Source organism: Aplysia californica, unplaced genomic scaffold, assembly GCF_000002075.1.
Source record: "Aplysia californica isolate F4 #8 unplaced genomic scaffold, AplCal3.0 scaffold00096, whole genome shotgun sequence".
Classification (NCBI taxonomy): Eukaryota; Metazoa; Mollusca; class Gastropoda; order Aplysiida; family Aplysiidae; genus Aplysia; species Aplysia californica.
In genome coordinates this window covers 731,581-757,854 of record NW_004797366.1, presented here as the reverse complement: position 1 = coordinate 757,854, position 26,274 = coordinate 731,581, and the positions used below count along the sequence as shown (strand labels likewise).

Sequence of the window (26,274 nt, the reverse complement as noted above, 5' to 3'; positions counted from 1 at the left end):
GAGAGAGAGAGAGAGAGAGGCGCACATTGCACAGCGTTATGCCTATAATTTAAAAGTGGAATAAAAAAGACAATGGGGCGGCGTCCAACGGTGACACTTTGATCTCCTAGTTCCGCAATGAGGTGAGAGTGCCCTACGCATGGTCTTTAGGCCAAGGCGTCAAACAATGCATTTTTGTGTGGGCATGGCAGTTAAGCACAAATGGGTTCTTGCAGATTAATAGGTTTAAATTGCGCTTCTTTTATATCCTCCCTGTTACTTGCCAGCACTTCAAAAAGGGCGGTCTCAATACAAATTTAGCCTACTTGGACTTAACATTAAATATGCTCATTGTTTTTGTTTTTTTTTGCTTAGGAGCCAAGCATGTTCTTTCATTCAGGTTTAATAGATCATCTATTTCAGTTTTTTGGGTCTAGGTTATAGGCCCAATAATATAGCCTAGTTCCCAAATTAACACACCTTTTGGCAACTTCGAAACGGAACTGTTCCCAAACTCCCGGACTTCGAATGAAGCCAAAGTTTGTTCTTTCAGTTTTTCGAGTAGCCTCAGTCAATGCGCATAACTTCAGTTAGTGCGCAGTTTCAGACAATGTGATTGTGAACCTGCAGCAAAGCTTGGAGCTGACAGTAGAGTCAGTGGACCGCGGATATTGCACAGCCGACACCTGACGTACGTTATTCCTTGTGTCGTATCAGTTAGTCAGTCGAGTTCGCAACACAGCACTTTTATAGCTGGTAGATTAATCAAGGCGGCGCTGACCTCTCAGAGAAGAATTACAAAAGATGTATCAATTGTTGCTTGCCATGTCATTCTGTTCTTAATACATGTAAGCCTACTATATGTACTTCTTGTACAAAACCGAGGTAGATGGTGTTATCCGTTGAAACATCTTGTACGGTATTTGTCCCCGCTCCCTCCCCTAGCCTTGAGGCATTTGAAATTTGGGACCCCCCCCCTCCCCTAAAGTTAACACATTCTTCAATTACTCCTGCGGGTGTCGGATGTCTTGGGTGTCTTTGAAGACGAGGCGAAAAGTTGGGAAACGCGGATCTCAATTAGGTGCTCTTTGTTTATCCGGATCTTTCGTTGAGGAATCTATAGGAGAACTGTATATGTGACCTTTCAGAGTGCATACCAAAACAGTCTTTGCTAAGTAATGACCTTCAACGTTATCCTTTCTCGTCTTTTTTAGCGACTAGCGTGTGAGGTCATGCGGTACGGGACTCAGAGATGGCAAAATCCTTATTTTACGAGCCACATGGTACTTATTCCAGAATACAGACGCCGTGCAGTACCGTCCAACTTCAGTGGGCCAACCAATGAGCGAAGGGTGGATGGGTCAGATTTTAAGGGATCGATAATAGTATATTTTAAAATTGACTCAAAATTGAACATTAAAATTACAGTTTAAAAATTGGATATTTAGGTAAAGCAGACTTGACTTGACTTTGACCTTTGCCCGAGACGGCATAATGTTCTCATAAGTTTACCCGTAGCCTAATATGTACTCTATTGTGTAGAATCAATCTCTAAAGCTTTTCTATTGCTGAGTCGGCTAGGCTACTGCATCATCTAGCAGCTACTACTGATAATGATTAGTTTTGTTCAATCTAGTTAGAATGTATTGTGCCCCCCCCCCCTCCCCACCCCTGACTCCCACACCAGAACCCCGAGGTCTTCCTCAAGCTCAATGCGGAATCCAAAACAGAAAAAGAAAACTCAGCATTTCTATCCTTCACACAAGAGCAGAATAGTCTTCAGCCACAACGATTATGTCGACCATTTATTTTCGACTGTCCATTTCAGACTCACATATTGTATAAAAAGCCCTGTTAAATCACATACGTCGTACGTATACGATCAGCCACCCCCCCCCCCCTAAAAAAAGAAGAAAAAAAACACCCTAAACAAAACCTCCTTTCCCACACACACCTACTTTTCTAATCGTTCATGTTTATCAGTATCAGGTGTTTTCGCTTTATCACTTATGTCAACTCCTGTCGACAAATATGTTTTGTATGTCCTTGTGATATGTTTGCGTTTCTCCAATACGTATACATTGACCACGAAGAAAGTAGAGACTGACCCAAGCTCTCAACATATTAAGCTCTCTATTGATGTGTAAAACTTCAATTTTATTTCTTTATACAGAAAGCCCGTGTGGTACAGGTAACTGTGGAGACGCCCCCGCAGTCCCGCAGATGTGCAACCGAAGCACACCGGCCGGTTGTACGTGTGTCGTTAGCGTGTTGCTCAGCGGCGACACAGTTTACAAATAATGATGTAATTTAGGTCAGATGCTAATTTTAGCGTCATCATCCGGGTCTGTTGACTGCGCATGCTCAAACACCACATCCGCCATCTTATGTTTGTTGTTAATCGCATGTCACAGGTTGAAAATTCAACTTGCAGATCTGAGCCTCATGTTTAACCTTTTGAAAATATCTTTGTTTGGAACAGTTTGAAGGACATTTTCCACCCAGTAACAGCCAACAAGTAAGCCACGAGGGGGAATAAAGGTCTCCCTGGTAACAAGACATCTTTTGTTGATCGTTGAGTCACCGACGCTGTCTCAACTCGCTTCACTTCGGCTCGCAAACACGCCTTCCGAATAGGGCACGTTATCACGAAATGCATAATTAAAAGAATACACTGCTGTTGAGCCATTTGTCGTCAAGTGTATAACTTTTCTTAATTTTTAGTATCTTTTTTTTTTTCGCAGTTTAGAAAGCGTATCGTTATACTTAGTGAGAGTTTTATCCGTTTGAGTGTCCTAGTCAGTGTTGCCTATTTGGCAATCTGGGAGACGGCAGATGGCCCTGGCCTGCTCAGATTGAGTACGGGAAAATTGTAATGTTTCATTACTTTCATACAGTATACACATGATTATGTTCTAATTTCAGTGTTCAGATGTGTTGAAGTTAACTTGTCAAAGTTGTTAATGCAAATTCAGTAGCAGGGCTAATTACAGGTTGAGTGTGGAAGAGAATGAAAGTCAGCTTGCCTGGCTGTGGTGTCCATCTTGTGTTGAAGAGTCAGCTCATTTTTGTGTAAAACTTGAGTTTGAGCACTTGGTGGATTTTATTTTCTGAAATTCTTCTTGAAGCTTAGATTACCAACTAAAAGCACCATCATTCTTATGTGCCACTGGTTATCTCATAATAAACGTTCCTACAGCAGAATTGGTAAACAGTTTTGTGCACTGCAGGTTCTATATTTGATACACAAGTATTCCTTGCGCCATTTTTTAGTTTTTAGTTTACTTTCAGTCAAAGTCAAAGTTCTTGAAAATAGGATCTGCATCATTTGATCAAGTTGTGTAATGAACGTGCTGATCAATCAAATCAATGCACAATGTGTCATACTATGAATAGGCTAGTGTTTTCTTCCTTAGATTTGAGTCTGAAGTCCAATATATGAATTGTCACATTCTGCATGCAAACCAAAGACAAGGTCCTGAATTGTCATGTGACTGGCTGGTGGCCAGTTTCATGAAGTACAGATCTAGATCTAGATCTAGATCTAGATCTAGATCTAGATCTACCTGATTATGATAAAATATAGCCTAATTTTGATTCTGAAAAATTTGATCAAGTTGTACTAAAATGGTCTGATACTTCTCCATGTTCCATGAAAGAAAATCTGGCGTACTCAATATTGTATCAAAACCGTATTAGTATTAGTATTGAATAGATCTAGACTAGACAGACTTTATTACTTTAATTTTACGAAGTGACTATTTCTCCGAACATTTGGGATAATAAACTGGAACTCTATTTCTCCGAACAGTTTCCGTTCCCGATATTTTTCAATGGTTATTTGCGAGATTTAGGCGATATTCATTCTACCAGTCTGCGAGGACTGGGAAGAAGCATTTTTTGCATCGAATTCAATTTCTAGAGCTAGAGATTTTTAAATGTCTGAATATTCAGATACTTCAGTTGTGGTTAGGGCAACGTTCCCGGACTGTACTTCATTTGAAAATACCTTCAAAAGGTACTGCAAGAAAACAAGATTGATTGACCTTGGCAGTAACTTATTTTGCATTTAGTCACCCAGCAAAAACTAAATTCCTTCATGTTAAACAAAAATCCCTCCAGGCCCCCACACCCCGTTCACACCTTACACAGACACACACACACACATACGGGCCACTCCATTCGCAATTATTATCAGCAAATCTTCAGAACGGGAGCCGTTCAGAGAAATAGAATTCAAGTTTATTCTCCCGAACGTTCGGAGAAATAGAGCCGGCCTTCATTTTATAGAAACTAGAAACTTTGTCCAGTGTCCCCAGTGACTAACTGCGTGCATCGTATAGATAGGGTTTCCAGTTTTGTGTGGGAGAGGAGCTGAGAATGAGTTTCATTGTTATTTATGCATGTAATTTTCAGTTACAGATTAGTTCACTTTACTTGAAAGTTTAACTACCCTGTTTTTCGCTGAAAAGAATGCTTCGGGGTGTTTTTGTCAATTGAAGTAAATCGTCAAATACTGCATGCTTTCTCTGTTTTCAATCTCCACACATTTTTTCAGTGGGTGGTTGGCGGGTGCTCTGGTGTAGTTTGCTTCTTCTTTCCTATCAAACATCTGTCTTCCTTATCTCCCCTTCTTTTTTATGTTTGTTACCTCTTGTAAAACCTCTAATCTTCTGGTGCTCATATGACCTTATGCTGTTGCGAGCGCCGTAAAACCTCTACTAAAACTAAAAAATATTTTTTCATACCATTATTTTTCCCCTGATTTTTCTCTGTCCTTCACTTCATGCTCATGCTGATGTTACTTTGTTCCGAGATGGGATTGTCAGGTTTCCAAACGGCAAAAGTCTCAGGTCTCCATGTTTGAAGGATCCTCAGAACTCTGGTGGAAATTTTTGTTCCTATAGTTTACTTTATTATTTCCTGAGTCTTTATTTTGAATGCTGATTCCTCGTGTACGAAATCGTAACCCTAATGGCTAATGGCCCTAACTGTATCTTTTTCTCTTTATGAGACGTGCCTCGTAGCCATTTTTAATTTTTCATTTTGTAGCCCAGGATTCAGTACTTACTGTAAGTCAGGGCAAGGTTTTCTTTTTGTGCCACACAATAAGATCATTTTGGTGGGTTTGAAATTTGTTGCTTTTTATGGAAGGAAAACAGGACTTCACACAGGATTTAAAAAAAAAAGTAACTGAACTGAATATTAGTTTTAGTAGAGGTTTTTATGGTGCTCGCAACTGCAAAAGGTCATATTATGAGCGCCAAAACTGAACTGAATGGATAAGGCTTCACTCTACCTAAAATTATAATGGAAGATATTTTTTAAAAAGCTTGTTAATGGGAATAGGGAGCTGGACAGAATAGTTATCATCTAATATAATTCTGGTGGCCTGATCTTTGCATGACTTTTGAAGACACACCGAGCTCTGTTGACCCTAAAGAATGAAACAGCATTCAATATTCATAAAAGGGTATGATGGAGCTGGTTTTCATGACTTTCAGCTTAAGAATTTATAATATTCAAGTATCGTTTGATCCCAATGTACCATAAATTCTCCAGTATTTAGTCATTGCTTTCCACTTCCACTTGTAAAGAATGTGACTGTGGGTGGTTGGTGGGTGCTCTGGTGTGGTTTGCTGAACTTCTTTCCTATCAAACATCTATCGTCTTTATCTACCCTCCTTTTTTTTTTGTTACTTGTAACACCTCTATTCTTCGGCGCTTATATGACCATATTATGTTGCAAGTGCCGTAAAACACTTACTAAAACTTTAAAAAAAAGAATGTGTGTCCACTGCTCATCAAATGCTACACAATAAAAGCAAACGGGAATTTAAAAAAAAAATTTGGTTTGGGAAAGGGTTTTTTTTTGGTGGCTTTGAGTGGTTAGTAAGCTCGGGTTCACTATAATATCAAGCTTAGATCTATGTCCATGACTCAGTATTTAAGTGGGTTGCCTACTGTGCATCCTATTTGGGGGGGGTGTACGTGTTTTGTCCATGTAGTTTTTCCGCTAACGTTTTATTTTCACAATTTGAGTCACCCAATGGCGTGTAGGCCTACTTTTATTAGGGTTGGTAAGCAGTCATACCCCTATTAACCCTGGAAGCGTGCAGGCCCTATATAAAGGACGTGAGCCGGGCTACTCGGGAAGCGCACAGGCCCTATGTGTAGGGCTGACCTACTTCGACCGGGAAACGCGCAGGTCCTATATATATAAAGGGCATAGTTATAGACGCTGACCTGTTTCAATGGAAATTTTCAGTATTCCTTATATGGAAAATGACGCAGTAGATTACTGGTCAAAGCTATTATAAATAGTGACTAATGACTTTGCAAGTTATCTTGACCTCGTAGAGCGTCTCTTGGCCAAGGTATCGGTCGATGAAGTGACGCGGTCCAGCTGAGCGACTTCACGCTACTATGTGTTATCACCTGTTCCCCTGTGCCAATGTACCAGTTGTTGAATTCATCGAGTTTTGCGCTTTGTATTTATTTGATCGCTTATCATTTTTGAATGGCTCATTCTATCAGTTTTAAGAAAAGATATGGTTGATGCCTTTTATCATCTGTTGAGCCGTAAATGGTCTTTTTTCAGTAGTAGGTATACATCTTGGGTATCTCAGGTGATATCCACCCGCCAAACCCCCATTTTTACAACTGATCGGCCGCGGCGGCGGGGCATTTTTGGCGGGTTACTTTCAGTAAAGCACTGAGCGCTTCTAGGGTTATCATTTCACGACCGACTTAAATTCACAGACCTTTTGTGCACTCGCGAGCGTCAGAAATCCTCTACTAAAACAAAGAACAGATTTCTTTAAGAATCGTGAAAATGTAAGTTTAGCAGAGCACAGAAAATAAGCTATGAAAAAAATGTAGTCACTAGGGTGTGTCTTTGAACTACACATGATAATGCTGGTTCGAAAATAGGTCGCTGCATATTGGCAATGAGCATAATAACGTATCGATCTTCTATGTTTGTAATACTGTGCATTATTTACTCACGATGCATTTACTCTAGGGGGTCACTAAAGTGTGAAATTTCAGTCCCATCTCATGCTTAACTACTAGACATCCATTTTCTACTATATTGATATGCTGAACACGAATATTGACCTCTTTTCCGTCGCAAATTAACTCACTCTCTGCCAGCGCCGTAGCTCAGACCAAGCCGCTGCCTGCCAGCTTTTTTGTACCTTTTTCAAAATCCAGTTACTGTGTACCTATTTATGTAGTTTATGAAAATTTGCCAGTTCCAGTAGATGCTGAGCTTAATTGTGTAATTTCTGTGCTTTGGACAGGTTTTACGGCGCTCGCAACTGCATAAGGTCATATGAGCGCCAGAAGATTAGAGGTGTTACAAGAGAATAACAAACATAAAAAAGAAGGAGGGGAGATAAGGACGATAGATGTTTGATAGGAAAGAAGGAGCAAACCACACCAGAGCACCCGCCAACCACCCACACTTCCTCACTTTGGACCAATTGGGGGGGTTGTTTTAACCCATATTTTGATATTTTGCAGTTAGGTTTAAAATTTTCGTGAAAATAATTTATTTGAGACAGTTTTAGTTGCTGTATGTGACATCTGTAGCAAAAATACCACAGTTTGACCGTAACTTAATGCAGTGCATCAGTGTGCAGGAGTGAAAGCAAACATTTGTTTAGCAGAGATATATTTTGTAAACAGTAGCTCTGACAGCAAGACTGTAGTGGTATGGGATGTCATCTTACTGAAGGCACACGGGCAGCTTATTTAAAAATGAAAGAGGAGAGAAAAAGCATTGCGATGAGAATTTTTTAGTTTATTAGCTGCTTTAGTTAAAATATGATTTTTGCACTTTTGGGTTCCGCGAAAAGTTTTTGGCTGAGAAATTCCACATAATTTTTTTTTCAAGATCCTGTTATGTCCATAACTTGTGAGACATTAACACAATGGCATCAATGGTCTCCTCTTGAGAACATGCCATGAAATCCGACCCACCTTATGGGCCCGTTTTTTCTAGTGATAGAATATGTTTAGTTTAACCTGAACGTTGAAGAACCATTTTCAGAAATCTTAATACACATTAAAACTTGGTTTTGTAAAACTGAAGTCCAGTTGTTTTCAAAGGTGTTTAAGTGTGTGTTATTTATGATACAAGGGGAAGGGGAATGTTGGTTTTTCTAACATCAGATGACTGTTCATGAGAAAGTGGATAGGTTTTGACCTTGGTATAAATATTGTTAGAATAATATGGGTAAATGTGCAGCATTCACTTTTTAGCAAATGCTTTGTTCTTGTAGTCGAGGCTAGCTTTGGTGAGGGCAAAAACCAATCAGAAATTGTAAATTAGCCTGATAATTCAGGACAGTAATAAGCTTAAAGAGTACTTATCGTTTGCTTACCCAGCAGTTTTTCAGCTTCATCAGGCAGTTTGGAATACCTAGTGCCTTTGATACTGGTCAATTAAGATTTAGTGAAGTTGTGTGTCCCATTGATAAATTGTATGAGGTCTTGTAAAATGTCAAGTATTGGCAGTTGATTTTTCTGTCCATAACTTGTTTACTCGAATTGAATATGGGTTATACAGTATCTTGCATTTTGAACTTCTCTTTTTGTTGTCTGGCACAAATTCTTTATTATAGGTCTCTTGCATTGTTAATTCAGCGATGCTTTTTTTTTGGGGGGGGGGGGTTACTTTTTTCGCAAAAAGTTATTATTCCAGGCTTTTTTTTTCTGTTTAACCCCTGTACCAGTTGTGTCTGTTAACTGTCTTTCTGTTTGCAAATACAGCTTCATAAATTTTCAGGTGTTTTTCTTTTACAAAGTCCCAATGACCAATGGCATCCCTGCTCTTTGTCCCAAAAACTTTTCTTTTGTTTCTCTTCTCCTCCTGGATGCAATCTTTTGCTTTCTTTAGATAGATTAAGATGTATATGCTCATTTACTGCTGTTCGGCACCAAATTGCAAGCTGTGCAAAATATTTCAATGACCATTCCTTTCTTTTTCTAAAAGGAGAGAGTTTTTAATTTTCTTTGAATCCTATTCTGTGGTACTTTCACTTTTCAATATCTGTTACACTAACACCACGGTAGAAAAGAATTGTTTCTTGACATATGAAGCTACAATTTATTCATACCTTTGTTTTTCTGTTATTCATAAAGATGTAAAATTCTTTTTCTTTTTTTTTCCCCCCAGAAAGGATCATGGGGGCGTTTTTAGACAAGCCAAAGACAGAGAAGCACAACGAGGGAGGAGTGGGCAATCGCCTCCGCTATGGCTTGTGCAGCATGCAGGGCTGGCGGGTGGAAATGGAAGACGCCCACACAGCAGTCGTCAGCATCCCTCACAACCACCTGAAAGACTGGTCTTTCTTCGCCGTGTTTGATGGGCACGCGGGGGCGAGAGTGTCGGCCGTGTGCGCGGAAGAACTCTTAGAACACATCACTCAGAATGAAGACTTTCGCGGCAAGCCGGACATGACAGACGGCACGGAGGTTCAGCCTTCCATCGAAGACGTGCGAGGGGGGATCAAAACGGGCTTCCTTAGTTTGGACGAAAAAATGCGCTCCATGCCGGAGGTGATGAGCGGGGAGGACAAAAGTGGCTCTACGGCAGTGTGCAGCATCGTGTCCCCCAAACATATCTTCTTTGCCAACTGCGGAGACTCGCGTGCGGTGCTGTGCCGTAACGGCAAGTGTGCATTTGCAACGACTGACCATAAACCTGTTAACCCCATTGAGAAAGAGCGCATCCAAAAGGCCGGGGGTAGTGTTATGATTCAGAGGGTGAACGGCTCCCTGGCTGTGTCACGGGCGCTGGGAGATTTCGAGTACAAGAACGTGGAGGGTATGGGGCCTTGTGAACAACTAGTGTCTCCGGAACCCGAGATTTTTGTTGAGGAGCGAAACCCCGATGATCAGTTCATGGTCCTTGCCTGCGATGGTATCTGGGATGTGATGACCAATGATGAACTTTGCGCATTCATTGAACATAGAATGAAAATTTCTGGAAGTCTAGAAGATGTTTGTAATCAAGTAGTAGATACTTGTCTAATCAAGGTAAGTCGGCTATGTATGTTTTAAATGTTGGAATCTTTCCAATAGTACTCTAGACGGTAACCTAATGTTTGTTACAGTACGCCATAAACTTTTTTGGTTTCTGATCGTGTTGAGAAGCACAGCGTTGTTTTGGCTTCATCTGCTTGCCTGTTTGTCCTCTCTCTTCATATTGTGCCGACAAATATCTCTCTCTCTCTCCCCCCTCCATGTCTCTCTCTCTCCCTCTCAAAAAAAAACAAAAAAACAAACTTTTTCATACACATGCATGCATGCATACATTCACTCATAAACATGCAGATATGCCCCAACTGGATTTTTGTATCCACAGTTGTTTTTTTTTGTAAGTAAACAATCTTCTTATTTTCAAAAAATTTCTCTCCCTCCCTCTCAAACGCACTACACATTCACACACTCACCTTGACATTTCCCATATTTATGTGTACATTTGAGAAAATGTTCGTAATTTGTGTCCATCAACATTTATTGAAGCCAGATTTTGAGTTTTTTGCCTTTGTGTCTTTCCCGTAACTCAAGAATGTTTGTGTGTTGTTCTAATGAATGCTACAGTCTTGAGCACACAGTTTTGAAAAAAGTTTTACTCATGGGGAATGTTTCTAGGCCAGCTAGATTTGTCATAATGAGCACGACTGTTTCTTGAATCTCCTATTCCTATCTAATAATTGGAGGAAACAAATTTCTTTGAAGACGGAAAAAAGTAAGGCACATTTTCACAAGTTTTTGGGCTTGGTGATTAATTTAAAGAAATGAAACTGTTCCATAAAAGGTTCTGTTTGATTGCCAGCCTGTTGCTCCTTTTTTAATAAGGTTGATGTTGATATCAGGGAATCTGTAAAAAGAATTGCTTGTCTTTCATTTTTGTCCTATCGTGGCCTCCGAACTGTTTTTTCTAAAGGGTGCATAAAGTAAAGAGGCACTTTGGACTGTTTTCAGAACTATTTTGTCCAAAGTGGATTTAAGTAAAAAAGGCACTTGGGACAAAATAGTTGTGAGGCGAAGATACATATTAATAGAGTTCTTTCTTTTTAAAATCTATTTGACATTTGATATCAGTTTGCTTCTACTTCATTCCTATAAAAAAACATCTATCGTCTTTATCTCCCCTCCTCCTTTTTTTGTGTTTTGTTACTCTCTGGTAACACCTCTAATCTTTAGCACTTATATCACCTTATTGTGTTGCCAGTGCTGTAAAACTTTTACTAAAACTATTGTTCTTTCTTTTAAAAATGTGATTTGACAGTTCATCATTTCTTTCAATATGTCGGCTTTTCTCCCCTCCCAGGGCAGCAGAGACAATATGAGTATTGTGTTAATAGCTTTTGAGGGAGCCCCGACCGTGGTGGAGGAGTCGGTGCGGAAGGACAGGGAGCTCGATGACAGAATTGAGGCAAAAGTGAAAGGTAGGGGCGGTGGGGGGGCTACTCTGTGGGCACAGTGTGTGAACCTTGTGCAATGGTGCTTTTTATCTCCCCTCGCCTTCTTTTTCCGCGCCCCCCCTTTTCTGTTTCCGTGCTTACACATACCCTTAATGTATTGTTTAGAGAGGAGGTTAAAAACAGATGGAATTGGTATAATGTACAAATAGTTGATAATGATGAATGTCTCTATATAATTTTGGGAGTGGGATTCAAGTTCTAAGGCCAAAGTGTGGTCAGTGTTGAAGTATTCTCGTATCAGGTGTTAACTGATGTGCACAGTCAGTCTTATGTTCCTAGAAGTCCTATTGCCCATAAAGTCCTGATTCCCATGCACTGTGTATATATATATATATATTAGAAAGTATGATCATTTAGTATGTATTATATTAGTCCATTTCAAGTGTCGCCTTTCACTGGTTTTTATTTTGCACTTATGATATCTACAGTAGCCTATGTACATGCTCCTGTGTATGCCATCTGTAGTACAAGCGGGCCTGGTTTTGCATGTGTCAGAAAATCGTATTCAGATTCTTTTTGTTAAAGAAATGTTCTTCTATATTCTGTGGAGGAGAATGAAGGGGAGCTTCTTGCATCACGCTTTTACTTTGAATAATAATGAACATCACAAAGTGGAGAGGTCAGATTTAGAAAAATAGTAATCATATTTTTTTCGTTAGGTCTCTCAATACAATAACAATGCATTGATGCACTACTACTGTGACAGTGATGTGAACATGTTTTTTTTAACTCATTACTCTTTCAGAAATTCTTGAAAAGGAGCCACAAGAAAATCATGACTTTGGTTTTGTTTTGCAATCTGTAGCAGAAGAATTACATGATCAGTTCCCCCCGGGAGGGGGCTTTCACAGCAAGTAAGGAACAGTTTCTTTCCTGTTTGATTAGTGTCGTGTGCACAGCTGTTGCAGAGTAAGGGAACACTTCCAGTTATTCCTATACAAACCCCTTTTATTACCAGTCCCAAGAATGGTGAATGTGAAGATCAAGGGTATTACCTTGTACTGGAAATGTGTGTGTAGAAAAGGTATGTTTTGTCCCATCAGGTGTATCGACAAGAATGGTTTGGGAAACTTTATGGATATCATTCAGTTAGTACAGCATAGCCTGAAAAGTGAAAGTTGGATGTTGTGGTCATGCCGGCACAAAGAGATTGATAGAAAGAGTAGACTTCAGGGGCATCTTTATAATTTTCGTTGCGAAGAATCGGTTTCTTTATAATGTTGGAAGAGGGTTGTTTATTGTTTTCCTACCTTCCAATCAAGGGCTTTCAGCTTTCTGGCTCTCGCACTCTGTGCTAGCTTCACATTTGTAAACTTTCAAGTATAGCCGTCTATGCATAAAGTCTGCTGTGACTGAATGGGTCTTGGTGTCTTAGTCTAGGAAGCTGTCCAGTATGATCACATTTGCTGCAGGTTATGCAGGCAAATTTTCAATAGTGTCTTTACACTGAATTAAGGTTAGAGTTGTTCTATTGGCAAACGTTTTGTGTTTTTTTTTCTTAATTTTTCCCCCCCCTCTTTAAGCAAATGAAGACTGAAAGCCTAAGTTGTCCCAAACTCACTATAGATGATGAAGAACTTAGGGTTTGTGAGAGGAGAAATGTTGTTTCCTTTATTTTAATAGTCCTTAGTGGGCACTGCTTCACTTTTTGTTCTGCTCCCTGTTAAGACTACGGGCAAATTTTTTTTCTTGTTCAGCCGCCCCCCCCCCTTTTCTTTTCTCTTACGTCCACGCTGTTATGAAACACCACTGTCTTTGATTTGTTTTAATTTTTAGACTTCGTTTTTTGTTTATTTGTCTTCGGTTGTTTGGGATTTTTTTTTTTTTTTTCACTTATCAGATATCTGTTGGTTTTAGCAATCTTTTCCCGGGGTAGAATTGCATAGCTTTGCTTTCTCTTTGTTTTTTGGCTCTTCAGTTCTTTGCTAGAAAATTTCTGGTTGGTGCATCATGCCCGTCATTTGAGTTGTTCAATTGTAATGATTTTATAGAGCCAGTCCAAAGTCCCACTGCTGTTGTACTGAAAAGTTCGCCTAGGTACCTATTGTCAATGTTACATGTTCATGTCTCATTTTAGTTACAGACTAGTCATGGGTTTGGTTTTGGGTATGTTTTGGGTTGTTTTTTTTTCCTTTTTTACCCCTTATGCTGTAGGTTATAATACTTATTTACTTATGATGATGGTTAAAAAAAAAACAACAACCCCCAACCAATGTGCTGAGCGGTACTGAGTTTGTCCTGGCGTTGTAGCTGTTGCTCTGCTGTAGAAGTTGGTGGCTGGGCATGGACTAGCGGGCCAGGAGTAACTGTTGTTGTTCTCTTCCTCTTGGAACAGCTGTGTGTCCTCTACTTGTATCATATTGCTTGTATTATGCATAGACCGCTCTCCCGGGTGTCTTGACACACTCGATACTCATTATGGCCAAGCTGTGCTGAATATGTTTACTACCACCCATCACAATATAGTTTTATTCTCGTCTACCTTTCCTTCCATAGGCTTAGTGAAAAAAAGAAAGAAAGCGAAAAAGAACAAAAATACACGACTTAAGTTGTAGTGCAGTAATGTAATTTGCTGCTGTGGCGAAACTTTTTTTTGTACTGCAGCCACCCCCCACCCCCAGTGTATAAAAATGCTACCACCCCTGCGCCGTGACTTGTGAGTATGAAATGAGAGGTAGTTGCCGTCAGTGAGTCAGGGCATGCAGTCAGAGGAGAGTGGGAGAGTCTCTTCTTTTTTTCTTTTTTTTGGGGGGGGGGGGGGGGGGAGTGTTTAAAGGCGCTCACAACTGCATAAGGTCATATATGAGCGTGCAGGACACATTAAACATTTTCAGTTGGTAGGAAATTTTTATTTTGTGCGGGTGGCGGCCGAAGCCTACTCTATATATATATTGATTTTAGATGGTAGTGTCAGCGGTTTTATTATGAAACGTGAGGTTGTGCTTCAGGAACAAGCTTTTCCCCACAAGTGCAGCTCCACAAAAGGGGGCTTTAGTGATAAGGATGTGTGGTCACTTTCATGATAGTGACTAACTATAAAAAAACCCAGTTTGGTCAAAGAGTTTAAACAAAGCTTCAAACCAGTTTGTTTTCTTCCAAAGCCTTTGGGTTATGTAGCGTCGGTGGCCTAGTGGTTAGGCTCTCAGACTCGCAACAGTAAGGTAGTGGGTTCGAATCCCGTCAGGGGCCCGACGTTGTGTCCTTGGGAGAGGCACTTTGCACAAATATTCCTCACTTCACCCAGGTGGAAATGGGTACCTGGCTATATATACATTGAACGATCTTGTCAGTTTGATAGTGTTTGAGCGCGTGAAATCCACAGCTTGCACTGTATGCTTCCGCGGAAGCCGAGAATGTTTCTGAGTGTTCTCAGAGGGTCTGCTGTGGTAATAATAGTTGTAAAGCGCATAGAGCATGCTCTTAAGCATGGATATGCGCTATATAAATGCAATTATTATTATTATGATTGTCGGTGACTTTCCACGAGTTGTAGACCTACAATGTTCAAGGAAGAATCTTTCCCCCGTGGTATCTGGTTGGTCCCCTGCTGGGGCAGCTCCTGTTATGTGAGGCTGGGACAGCCTGGCTTGACACAGCTGTCATACAATACTTTACTTTGTGTGTGGTTAGCAGTAGGAGGAAATGGTTGGGGGGGGGGGGGGGTGATTTATAGCATTTAGTTATGTATTTTAAAAGTTTTACATCAGATATCTGCAAAAGGCAAGCCTACTTTGATGTTTCTTCTTATAGACTGAAATTTAGCATCTAATGTCGTTAAATAAAATTAATGTTTCTAGGAAGAAGTGCTATTTTTAAGCAGTAAGGCCACAGGTGATCATTTTTTTCCCAAGTAAAGTGAGAAGCAACACAGTAAAACAATTCAAAATTGTGTTTTGGGCTACATGGGTTGTAACCTGTCATGATTTTGTGAGTAGTGGACCCGAGGTCGTAGACAAAAACCCATTTGAACAATTTATAGCCTGAGGTCCTTATGCAGTCCACAGAGAGATATTTTTTGTCGTTATTTCTTCAGCGTTTGTTGAAAATAAAGTAATTAGAAGTCATTAACTCTGTATTTCCCTCTTAGTGTTGGAAAAGGTACCTTTTTCAAATAGTTTTGATAAGATTTATGTCTTTGCAGCCCTGGCTTTAATGGTTGTTCCAGTGTTTGTCCTCATTGACTAAGATTACCATGGTCACTTTAATTTCTGCATGATTCCTGTTCTATTTCATGTGGGGGCCTGGGGCTGCTTGACGTTACGGGCTCGATGTGTCTGCATTACGTTTTTGTTCTTGCATTTCAGAAAAACAGTGATTGAAGGTGTATACCACAGACTCAGGCCAAATGAAGAGCAAGATGTGAGTTTAAAGAGACAGAAGATACAGTAGAATACTTGTCGTTTATTTATTTGTACTTGTTTCTGTCTAATTTGTGAACGTCCCAAAACTCTAGCAGTGGCCAGAGACAGACTGTAGAGCGCGTAGTTAACAGCCGTAAACATCCAAGTTAGGGTGTGAGCAGACAACGAGATGAAAAGGAATAATGGAGAAGGAAAAAAATGAAGAGAAATTTTGCTTTATATTTCCTTTTATTTTATTAATTCATTTGTCATCTGTTTGTGCTATCATGATTTAAAGTCACTGACAGGAGTGAGTTTTACTGCCAAGGTTCAGAATGCAACCACATTTTAGATATCTCATCAAGATTATTCTCAGCACGAGGGTGGTTGGTTGGTGTTCTGGTGTGGTTTGCTCCTTCTTTCCTGTCTTAATCTAGCGTCCATCATCCTCATCTCTTCTTCCGCTTTGTGTTTGTGCAGTACGTCTAATCTTCGGCATTTATACCACCATATTTTGTTGCAAGTACTCTAAAATGTTTACTAAAACAATCTCTCAGCGTTATGCAGTAAATAAGATGATGTATTTATATACCTTCCATCCTGTTAGTCAAAGACTTTAATAAAACAAGTGTGGGTGGTTGGCGGGTGCTTTGGTGTGGTTTGCTCCTTCTTTCCTATCAAACATCTATCGTCCTTATCTCCCCTCCTTCTTTTTTGTGTTTGTTACTCTCTTGTAACACATCTATTCTTCGGCACTTATATGACCTTATTGTGTTGCTAGTGCCGTAAAACTCTTACTAAAACTAAAAAACTAATAGGACAAGGGCTCTGTTTGTCCATGCTGTTGTACTGTGGATTATTCTGGAAATGTATGTGCCGACCCAGGGGTCAACAACTGGTAGCACTTCTGAATGTGGGTGGGTTTTTGGTGGGCCTGTGCATGCTTATTTTGTGGTTGGTCATCCACTCAACACCCCCCCATATCTCTTGTTTGGTGGAATTCAGAAACTGACTTACATTTTCATACAGTGATGGAAATACTCTATAAGCATATGTGCTTACTGGGCCCATCAAAGATGTCCTAGTAGTTGGTTGGCAGGTGGTCTGGAGTGGTTTGCTCCTTCTTTCCTACCAAACATCTATCATCCTTATCTCCCCTCTTTCTGTTTTGTGTTTGTCACTCTTTTGTAACACCTCTAATCTTCGGGGGCACTTGTATGACCTTATTGTGTTGCAAGTGCCGCAAAACTCTTACAGTCTTAACAGTTCAGCCAAATGTTTTATTTGTCTGTGACGAAAACCAGGACATTTTTTTTTTGGTGGTCAATGTAGATGTTTAGGCATTCTGTTCTGGTGGTTAAGTAAACATATGCCATATTCCTGACATTCCCTTATACTGTGGGAAGTGGGTGTTGTGTATTCTACTTGCCAACAGTTCAAGAACACCAACAACATTAAACATTTATAAATGAAACAACTTCTCGGGTTGTGTTCCAGAGTTTAATATAAGACTTAAACTTTACATGACTGTGGCTTGTGCTGCCGTAGGCTAGACATCTTTGTTGTTCTTTTCTGTGTATGAGTGTGTTGCTCTTTTCTTGCTCTCAACGATACCGATGTACTGACCATTACAGTACTCGTTATGGAATACTGAAAGTGGGTACTTGTAATGTTACATTATGATTACTCTACTTCACAATAGTGGGAAGGGGAAACGAGCTTACTACCTCGTACCCCTGAGCCTCAACTGTCTTCTTTTGGGGGTGGGGGTTGCGTTAGATGTTTGTTTTTTTGGTTGTTTTTTTTTTTGTTTGGGGGGGGGGGGGGGGGGTTGTCCCGTCTTTTCTAGACTTAGTTTGGTCATAGCATGTCCATGTTCTTCTCTCCAGTCGAAAAATCAAACCAATCCTGTATCCAACAATTCCACCTTTTCTTTCATGTTCCTGTCCTGGTTTGCTCATCACTAACAGCGTGGCTGCTCAGTTTTGAGTTAGAATTTTGATTTTGGAAGAATTTTGTGCACATGTTTATGGCACTTATCTCAAAGTACTTTTGCTTGCTGACTTCCAGTGCCTTCTGATCTGTCCTGATCATCTTTTCTTTTGCCTCGAACAGAGAGATGTTTGCGAAAAAAAATAACACTTTTCCATTTGGCAAGCGATTACGCAACCCAAATTTAGAAAAGTTAAAAAAAATATAAATTGGGAAAATTCTCATCTTTTTTTCTTTTGTACTTATTGAAAAAACTCGCTGTAATGCTGCTAGGGTCTGGTTCAGGTATACTCTCACTATATTTGGTCAGTAAATAAGAAAGCCATAGGGATTTGAAATTCATTGTTTATTTTCAAGATGGCAGCCGTTTCCATAGCAACCGCTGTAGCTATGCCAAAATAAAATTGCATATCAAGATATTTTCCTATGCCTAACTTATATGTGTACTTAGATTTGATTGCAGGCAACAAAAATAGAAAATGGTCCTCAAGAGTCCCTCCTCGCGTTAAAACATTTGACGTCACTTTGTCCAGTATGGTCTTTCACTCATTCTTTCACCTTCCTCCTTTTTTTTTCTCTAGCTTATTTATATTATGTGCACATGGGCATGGTGTTCGATGAGTTAAACCAGCCCTCTGGTGACTCTAGAACAGAATAGACATTGAATGTGTTTATGGATGTGTGTGTGTGTGCGTGCATACTTGTAGTGTGATTCTGAAGTAAAATTTGTTTTGTTTTTTCGTGTGAATTTTTCAGGATGATATGCCATGATTGATAGCTTCTAGGCGGATAACAACGATGTACGGGCAGCCGGGAATTGTTGAGGATAAACTTGTACACTGACAGCCTGAGATGTGTCCCCATCTTTTTCTCATCTTCATTAGCCACGGAAAGGATTGGAGAATTGTATTCTTTATCCAGAGCTTTCTACCCATACTTTTATTTATGGAACAAAGCAGGTCTCCAGAAATGATCTCGCATTCTCTGTTGCCCAAGTAGTAGTATTACATATTTCACTATCATAATCTCTGTTGTTGGATCTTGTCTTTGTTGAAATCTTTTTTGGGCCCTGACTTAAATGGATTTTTGATGAAGATGATAGATCATAGGAAAGTAGATTTCTATATTAAATGCTCTAAGGTATTCGATTATATTTCCATCTCCCCCACCACCACCACCATTTTCCTCAGTTTTGTTACTGTGAGTAAGAATAAATTATTGAAAAGTTATATGCTGTTAAACATCCACTATTGATTATATTTGTTTTGTTGTTCAGTTGTTTTTCAGGGGTTTTATTTTGGGTTTTAAAAATTTTTTAAATATTTTTTTTTTTTTACTTTCCAAGTCTGTTTTTACTTGTTCTATTCATATGAGCATCTATCTTAACATTTATCTTTTTCTTTTTGCACTATTTTCCATTTCATGTTTGAGTAACTTCATTCAAAGGTAATTCATTATCAAGTAAACAGTTTTGAATTGTAATATTGCTGCGTAGCTATGTCTTATTTTATTCATCCCCTTGTTCTGTCATGAGCTCTTGAGTTGTCCTTGCCTCCATCTTGTACACACATCTTTCTCTCTCTCTCTTTTTCTCTTTTTTTCTCTTTCTCTCGCTCTCTCTCTCAATCTTTTATGATTGTTAACAAAACAGCTCTGTGCGTTCTTTACTTGCTTCCTTTCCGCATGATTTCATTTAGTGTCCATTTTGTTTTTGACAAACTAGTGCTCTTGACCGAAGTCTTGCTCTACTGGTTCATGTTTTGTGCAAGTTTGTTGTTTTTTTCTTTTGAATTGTGTGGTCCCAAATTTGTTTCCTCTTTTTTTTTTCATTTGCTATTTTGTTGTTAAAAATTTGTGAGTTTATTCCTTTGGTCTTTGTTTGGTTGAAGATGAATAATTTATTGATAGTCATTAAATTATCTTCATTCCATATTCATACTGCTAGAACTTAATTATTTTTTGGCTATTTCTGTATGAGCAATATTTGGATTATTTTTGGTTTATTATAAATAGATATATATATATGGATAATTGAAACCCCCCCCCCCCCCCCTTTAAGTCCTCATGGGATGAGCCAAGTGAAGTAGCATTATCCACCTCGGGGGAGACGTTGCCCTCCTCACCTCTTCCCCCTCACCTCATGTTGTCCTGACTCACCCACCCACCCCACTACCTTCATTTAGTATCATTTTTTGGATTGATTTGAGAGTGGTCTGGCCGGTTGGTTGGTTTGTCTCCCCCACGGGCCCACGGGGAAGAGACAGCTCTGCTCGCTCAGCTCCACAATCTGCTGAAGCTGGACATAGCAGACTGACCGTTCACGCCACAAACGCTATATTATTAATTAAAGTCAAATGAAAAAAAGTGTTTTTTTTGGTATTAATTTTCCCCGAATGTTTCCCGGCAACTTTCACACTTGGAAGTTGGTGTTCCACTTCTCTCTACCTTACACGAACCCGTGGGACAATTTAGAATTGTTCCATAAGTCAATATAATGTTTGATGTAGCGGCAGTGTGATTGACTGTGGTTTGGGGAGTTCTTACTTGACAGCTGCCACCCATTATACTTTGCTGAATCTACCTCGTAGACAAACTGCTCTGTTTGCCGTGGGCTCCCTCCTACTACTGTCCGAGAAGTGGCGGCCGTGGAAATGGGTTGTCAAGCTCTCCCCCCCCCCGATGTCTGTGTTAAATCAGCCAGCGATTGTAGATAACGGAAACCTATTTTCAAATAATTTTTGGAGTACATGAGTTTTTTAAAAGTTTTTAAGCGAGGAGAAGGGGAGCTGTCCCATTTATATCGTATATTATATTACACAAATTATGTTGGCCTTTGACCTGATCAAGTACATTCATAGGGCAATAACTTGAAACTTAAGCTTGATGAGATATTGATTGCTTTTCCTACCTACAGTCTTCACAAAGGGAAGACATTGATTGTCTGGCCCCGTGTGTCGGGCCGTCTCCTGTGTCATGAGACCGTTGACGACTACTGCTGCTGTGAACTTTTCTCTTCACCAGTCTGTCGTAGAGTACGTACGTGCATATGTACGTGCATGCAGCGCTCTGATGCTTGACTGCATCCCCGCCACCCCACCCCCACCCCCTGCCCAGTCTTCAGGGTGCCACCATTTCTGGAAGAATTTGATTTTCAAAAATGTTTTGTTTTCCCATAAATATGCTAGTTGGTACCCTGCATCAGTCACAGGTGTCTTTCTGATGCTGGCAAATGAAGTTCTGCTTGATCCAGCTGGCACCGCTGTAATTTTGTGATTTGCTATCTTTGATGGGCCGGGTCCTGTGGTTGACAGTTCCTGTGTCAGGTTACAGCTTTCAGGCAGGATCAGCGCGGTCCACAAAGAACGTGGTCCCCCAAAGTATGACAGAACAACAAAACATACCGTGGCAGGGTGGGGGAGGATTTGTGCGTACGCGTACAAGCGACGTCGGTGGCGAGTGACAAGCGGTGGCGAGTGAGCGCTGGGCGCTGATGTCGTAGAGCTGCTCTCTTGTCCTGATGACACGGGATTGACGTCGAAGAGCTGCTCTCTTGTCCTGATGACTCGGGACTGACGTCGTAGAGCTGCTCTCTTGTCCTGATGACACCGGACTGACGTCGTAGAGCTGCTCTCTTGTCCTGATGACTCGGGATTCTTTTTTCTCTCCTGCTTCCCTCCTCCTCCCTTTGGTTTTTCTCTGCTTGCTGTGACCAAAGCCACAATCATATTTTGTGCATTTGTTGATACCATGAATCACGTGAATATGTCGCGACGACAACAAACCTGCGAGAAGGACGGCAAATTGTGTATGGAAGGAAGGCGTGTGTGTTGCGACCACTAGCGCTAGTGGGTCATGGTCATCGTCACGTGCAGTCCACGTTGGCAAATGTTTGTCGCCTCGACTCAGTCGCTGTATGGAGGGGTGGCTGCCTCTTGTGCAGAGATGTCCAGTTTTTTTTTCTTTTTTTAGATCGTGAATACTTCGGATGTAGGGTTGCTCTGCATGACGTTTTTCTGTCCTGCCTTGTGGGTGGATGTACGTGAGCATGTCTTGTAAGTTCTAAGAAACGATTCACTTAGTTCTAGGCTCTGTCAGTCTCTCTGGATTTAGGCGCTGCTACTCCTCTGTACGTCTCTCATGGCTGAAGTGGTTGGCCATGTGTCTGACTGATTGATGGAGCCCTGTGTGTGCACACGAGACATGGCCCAGCCAGCGAAGCGACGCGTGGTCCTGCGGGACGATGACCATGACGATGCCATCGTCTTTGATCAGACATTGTTGAGCCTCATGCCAAAATGCTGTGTTTCTTGTGGTGGTGGTCGTCTTTGTTGCCAGTCCTTCCCCAACACCACCCCCCCCCCCCCCCACCCCTCCTATGATGTGCCCACTCTGCAGTCTCTCTCCCCCCTCCCCCTCGAGTGCGGGGGTGCGTGACTTAAGAGTAGTGTGGGCGGTGTGTCATGGAGGCCAGGCAATAAGATAACAAATTCTATTATGATGCTCTATGCTCTATAAATGTAACTCGTAGTAGAATACGATGCTGGTCAGAGAGGCCAACAATCTGTCTGTGACGTCCTGTCCCCTTCATCTGTTGTCAACTCGGCTGACCTCTAGGGGGGGTCATGGCGTCCGTCGTCCACCTTTATCAAAAAGAGTTGTCAGTTTTTCCTCTACCAGTCAAACTGACCACAGCTTTGTTGGGTTTTTTTTTTTTTAAAATAAATAATTGTTTCATGTTTGATCAATAATTATTATTACTACTACTACTACTACTACTACAGATTATAATTTGCCATGTTTGTATTTGTGTGTTTTGTGCAGTGCTGGGACATACATTGTTGTGTTCAGGTGTTGGTGCACCTTGCCTTGGTTCATTGGGTTTTTGGGACAGACCAGAACTGACAGGTGGACTGTTTGTAGATTTCATCTTTTGTTTCATGTTTTTTTGTTTTTGTTTTTAAAAAAATATTATTTGTTTGGGGTTATTTTGTTGTTGTTTTGTCTGTATGGCATTTTAAAAATAATTAACTAGATGAGCGCGTTGATTAAATTAGATCTTTCAGTATGGTAAATAGAATGTGAAATTCTGTGGGTCTTGCTGTGTGTGATCAGTGGTGTAGAAACTAGGTATGATGAATATTCATGAGGTGTCATGTTTACTGTAGTGTGTTTGTGTGTGTGTGTGCCTGCGTGTGTGTATATGTATGTATGTTATGTACGTGTGTGTCAAGTGTGTGCGCCTGCGTGTGGCAGTGAGTGTGTACTGTGAATGTAGCAACGTGTCGTGCCAACATGTAGTAGGTGGCGTGCGGCGTCAACGTGTTCTGTGCATGTCATAGAGTGATGGCCACTCTGTGCATCTTGTGACCCTTGTGGCTGGCAGTTTCTATCTCCCCCGCCCCCCCCACCCCGCCCCCCAGTACACAGGGGTCTGGTCTAGATAATCATGTTTGGGACAGCACTACCCATCATCTTTTCTTTTTTCTGTTTTTTTTCTTTTTCTTTTTTTCTTTCTTTGTTTCATTCTGCTTTGTCATGTACCGTATGGAAAGACAGATTTTATGTAAGTTTGATGAAAGTTCCTACTTTGTACTACAATATGATGTTTCAAAGCCAAGACAGAATGTCCCGAGTTTGTTATCAATCAACATGATGGTGTTGCTTGTCTTTCTCATGATCAAGTCACGCTTCTTTTTGGAAAGGAAAACAAAACAATTGGTCGTGTTATTCTATAGTTAGTTGTGCCACTTTTGATATATATATATGTGTGAGAAGACAATAATACCTGCTTTCATCCAACTACAGGGTGAAGTGAGTGGTGAGAGATTCCTTTCTAGTTCTCCAGCTTTGGTCAACTTTGGTTACTGTTGTGGGGGGGTTAAAAATCTAGACAGAACTTGCTCTACCCCAGGTCTGTGAACATTTGGATAGGATTTTATTTTTTTCCCAAATTGTTGACACATGCATGGTTCTTGTGAGAAGGCAACTAGAATTTCTTTCCATATTTCTTCTGTACAAAATTCTGGTTGTCTTTTATATAGCCCTTACCCTGAGCCGGTCTAGATGGGTTTTGTTTGACCCAGTGGCAAGGTTTCTTTGAGCTGACAAGGAGAACTTGTCATGTGCTCTCTACAGATAGGCGGCAAGGAGAACTTGTCATGTGCTCTCTACAGATAGGCGACAAGGAGAACTTGCCATGTGCTCTCTACAGATAGGCGGCAAGAAGTAGGGAAAGTCTTTAACTTTAAGTTGTTCAACTTGTTGTTGACTTCTCTAGGACCATGTCTTCCTTTCCGTTTGCTTGGCCCTGTGTGATATGCTCCCATTTTTCATTGAGAGAGTGATGTCGGCGGTTCTTCTATGATAGAAAGGAAAATGAGCCTGTTTTTTGTTGTTTTTTAACTTGACGAAGAGACATATATTATAATATAGTGCAGTTCATAAAGGTAGGTTTGAAGTCATCACAGGGGATTCTTTCATTGTTTCATGAGGCCAAATTTACATGATTTATGCAGGTACAGCTGGAGTATTTGATGAAATGCTGTACTGTAACTTTGATGTTGATGACATCCAACCCTTAAACAAAGCCATATCTTCTACTACTTCTCTATATTCTATCAACATATTATGTCACATAGCCCACCTCTTCTGTTCCTGTGAGGCTATCCAGATCTGCAGCAGAAAGAACTTGAGAATTTTTTAGAAAAGACACATTTTTTTTGTGACTGCGTTTCCATATTATGACTTCAACGACCATCACTTTGTAAGAATACTATAAATAAATATAATGCTGTGCTTTTGCTCTGAAGAATATGACAATTTTTCCAGTGTCCATAATCAGATTTTTCACGGCGGTGTGTGCTTGAGAGTGACCTAAAAAAAAATGTTCTTGTTATTCTTCCTTGCTGTCTGCCTGCCTGCTGTCATTGAAATGTACATTCAGTAAGATCATATTGCTGACCAGCTGTGATTGTCATGCTGTCATTGAAATGTACATTCAGTAAGATCATATTGCTGACCAGCTGTGGTTGTCATGCTGTCATTGAAATGTACATTCAGTAAGATCATATTGCTGACCAGCTGTGGTTGTCATGCTGTCATTGAAATGTACATTCAGTAAGATCATATTGCTGACCAGCTGTGATTGTCATGCTGTAATTGAAATGTACATTGCAGTAAGATCATATTGCTGACCAGCTGTGATTGTCATGCTGTAATTGAAATATGTGTACATTGCAGTAAGATCATTTTGCTGACCGGGTGTGATTGTCTGGATTCCTCTTCAGAGATAAGAAGAAGAAAAAAAAAAAATAAGCGTTTGATTCATTTCCTCCTGCAATGCAAGTGACCAGCTGGGTTTTTTAATTATTTTTTTCATGTTGTCAAGTGAATCTTTTTCTAATGTCATGCTGCTACGTAGTAGTGCATCGGTCAGTCGTGACAAGCCCCACCCCCATGAGGAATTTTGTACCAAGTGTGTGCAGCAGATTGATTCAAACAAAACAAACTAAACAAACTAAACAAACAGACAAGAAGACTCATTACTCGCGAAGCTCACCATCCCGTCATTTTGAGCTTGTTCAAAGCATTGCTCAAGAAGTGTCATGTGTACCCCCATCCTGTCAGTAGTGATGCACGTAGAATGAATGTAGTAACAGATGTCCTATCTGGCCACCAGTCTATGACATGGCGTCTTGTTTTCCCTCATTTTTCTTTTTGTTTGTTTTTCTACGAAATTCACATCTGTTACATAAAAAGTGGTAGAAATTAAAACGAAATTTCTCATCTTTGATAAATTGTGGGGTTTTTTTGTGTCTGGAGGATGAATGAGCGAGTGCGGTGCTTGAAATGATTATGATGCCAGTTTCTTCAGTTACAGTACCTTTTCCTTTTTTTTTTTTTGAAGGAGACTAATTAACCAAGACTTTTCTTCTTCTGTCGCTTTTGCTGTTTCTCTTCTCCCTAGTATTATTTAGAATTATGGAGGATACCATGAAAAGGTTCTTTTGAAATGGGTGGTTTGCAGGTGCCCTGCTGTGGTCTTCTCCTTCCCTCCTGTCAAACAACTATTGTCCTTGCCTCTACTCCTTCTTTTCTTTGTGGATGGTTGGTGGATGCTCTGGTGTGGTTTGCTCCTTCTGTCCTATCATAATCAAGCCCATCTATCGTCCTTATCATGTCTTCTTTTTTGTGTTTGTGCAGCACGTCTATCCAGCTATACAAAGTCGGTCAACTACACTATCACTATCATAATATGTGAAGGATATTTTTTCATGTCACCAATTGTTGTCGAACCCGAACCCGTTCCCTCTTTAAAACGTTTTCCTGCATTCCCCAACTTCTAGCTCAGATAAATAAGGTGGGTGGTTGGCGGGTGCTCTGGTGTAGTTTGCTCCTTCTTCCCTCTATCCAAACATCTTTCGTCCTGATCTCTCCTCCTTTATTGTGTTGTTTACTTTCTT

At 40.4% G+C, this 26,274-nt stretch overlaps 1 protein-coding gene across 3 annotated transcripts; it reads left to right on the top strand.

Annotated features, from left to right (window-relative positions):
* The first annotated feature begins 2,334 nt into the window (after nucleotides 1-2,334).
* On the top strand, nucleotides 2,335-25,602 carry LOC101844989 (protein phosphatase 1B). 3 transcript variants are annotated; one of them, XM_005095137.3, is made up of 6 exons: nucleotides 2,335-2,497; nucleotides 9,168-10,026; nucleotides 11,327-11,444; nucleotides 12,226-12,334; nucleotides 15,785-15,839; nucleotides 18,569-25,602. In XM_005095137.3, exons 2-6 carry the CDS (start codon nucleotides 9,172-9,174, stop codon nucleotides 18,581-18,583), a joined length of 1,152 nt encoding a protein of 383 aa, XP_005095194.2. In that variant the 5' UTR covers nucleotides 2,335-2,497; nucleotides 9,168-9,171; the 3' UTR covers nucleotides 18,584-25,602. The 3 variants fall into 3 exon arrangements, with proteins under 3 accessions (XP_005095194.2, XP_035824801.1, XP_005095195.1); XM_005095138.3 differs by having other exon boundaries at nucleotides 2,336-2,497; nucleotides 9,164-10,026; XM_035968908.1 differs by lacking the exon at nucleotides 12,226-12,334 and having other exon boundaries at nucleotides 9,164-10,026.
* Nucleotides 25,603-26,274: the final 672 nt, after the last annotated feature.

Bases quoted from the DNA above. Each gene is read 5' to 3' on its own strand.
- LOC101844989 (XM_005095137.3), top strand. From the start codon at position 9,172: ATGGGGGCGTTTTTAGACAAGCCAAAGACAGAGAAGCACAACGAGGGA. The intron at 10,027-11,326 runs GTAAGTCGGCTA...CTCCCCTCCCAG, and splicing joins TAGATACTTGTCTAATCAAG to GGCAGCAGAGACAATATGAG. The intron at 12,335-15,784 runs GTAAGGAACAGT...CTTGCATTTCAG, and splicing joins GGAGGGGGCTTTCACAGCAA to AAAAACAGTGATTGAAGGTG.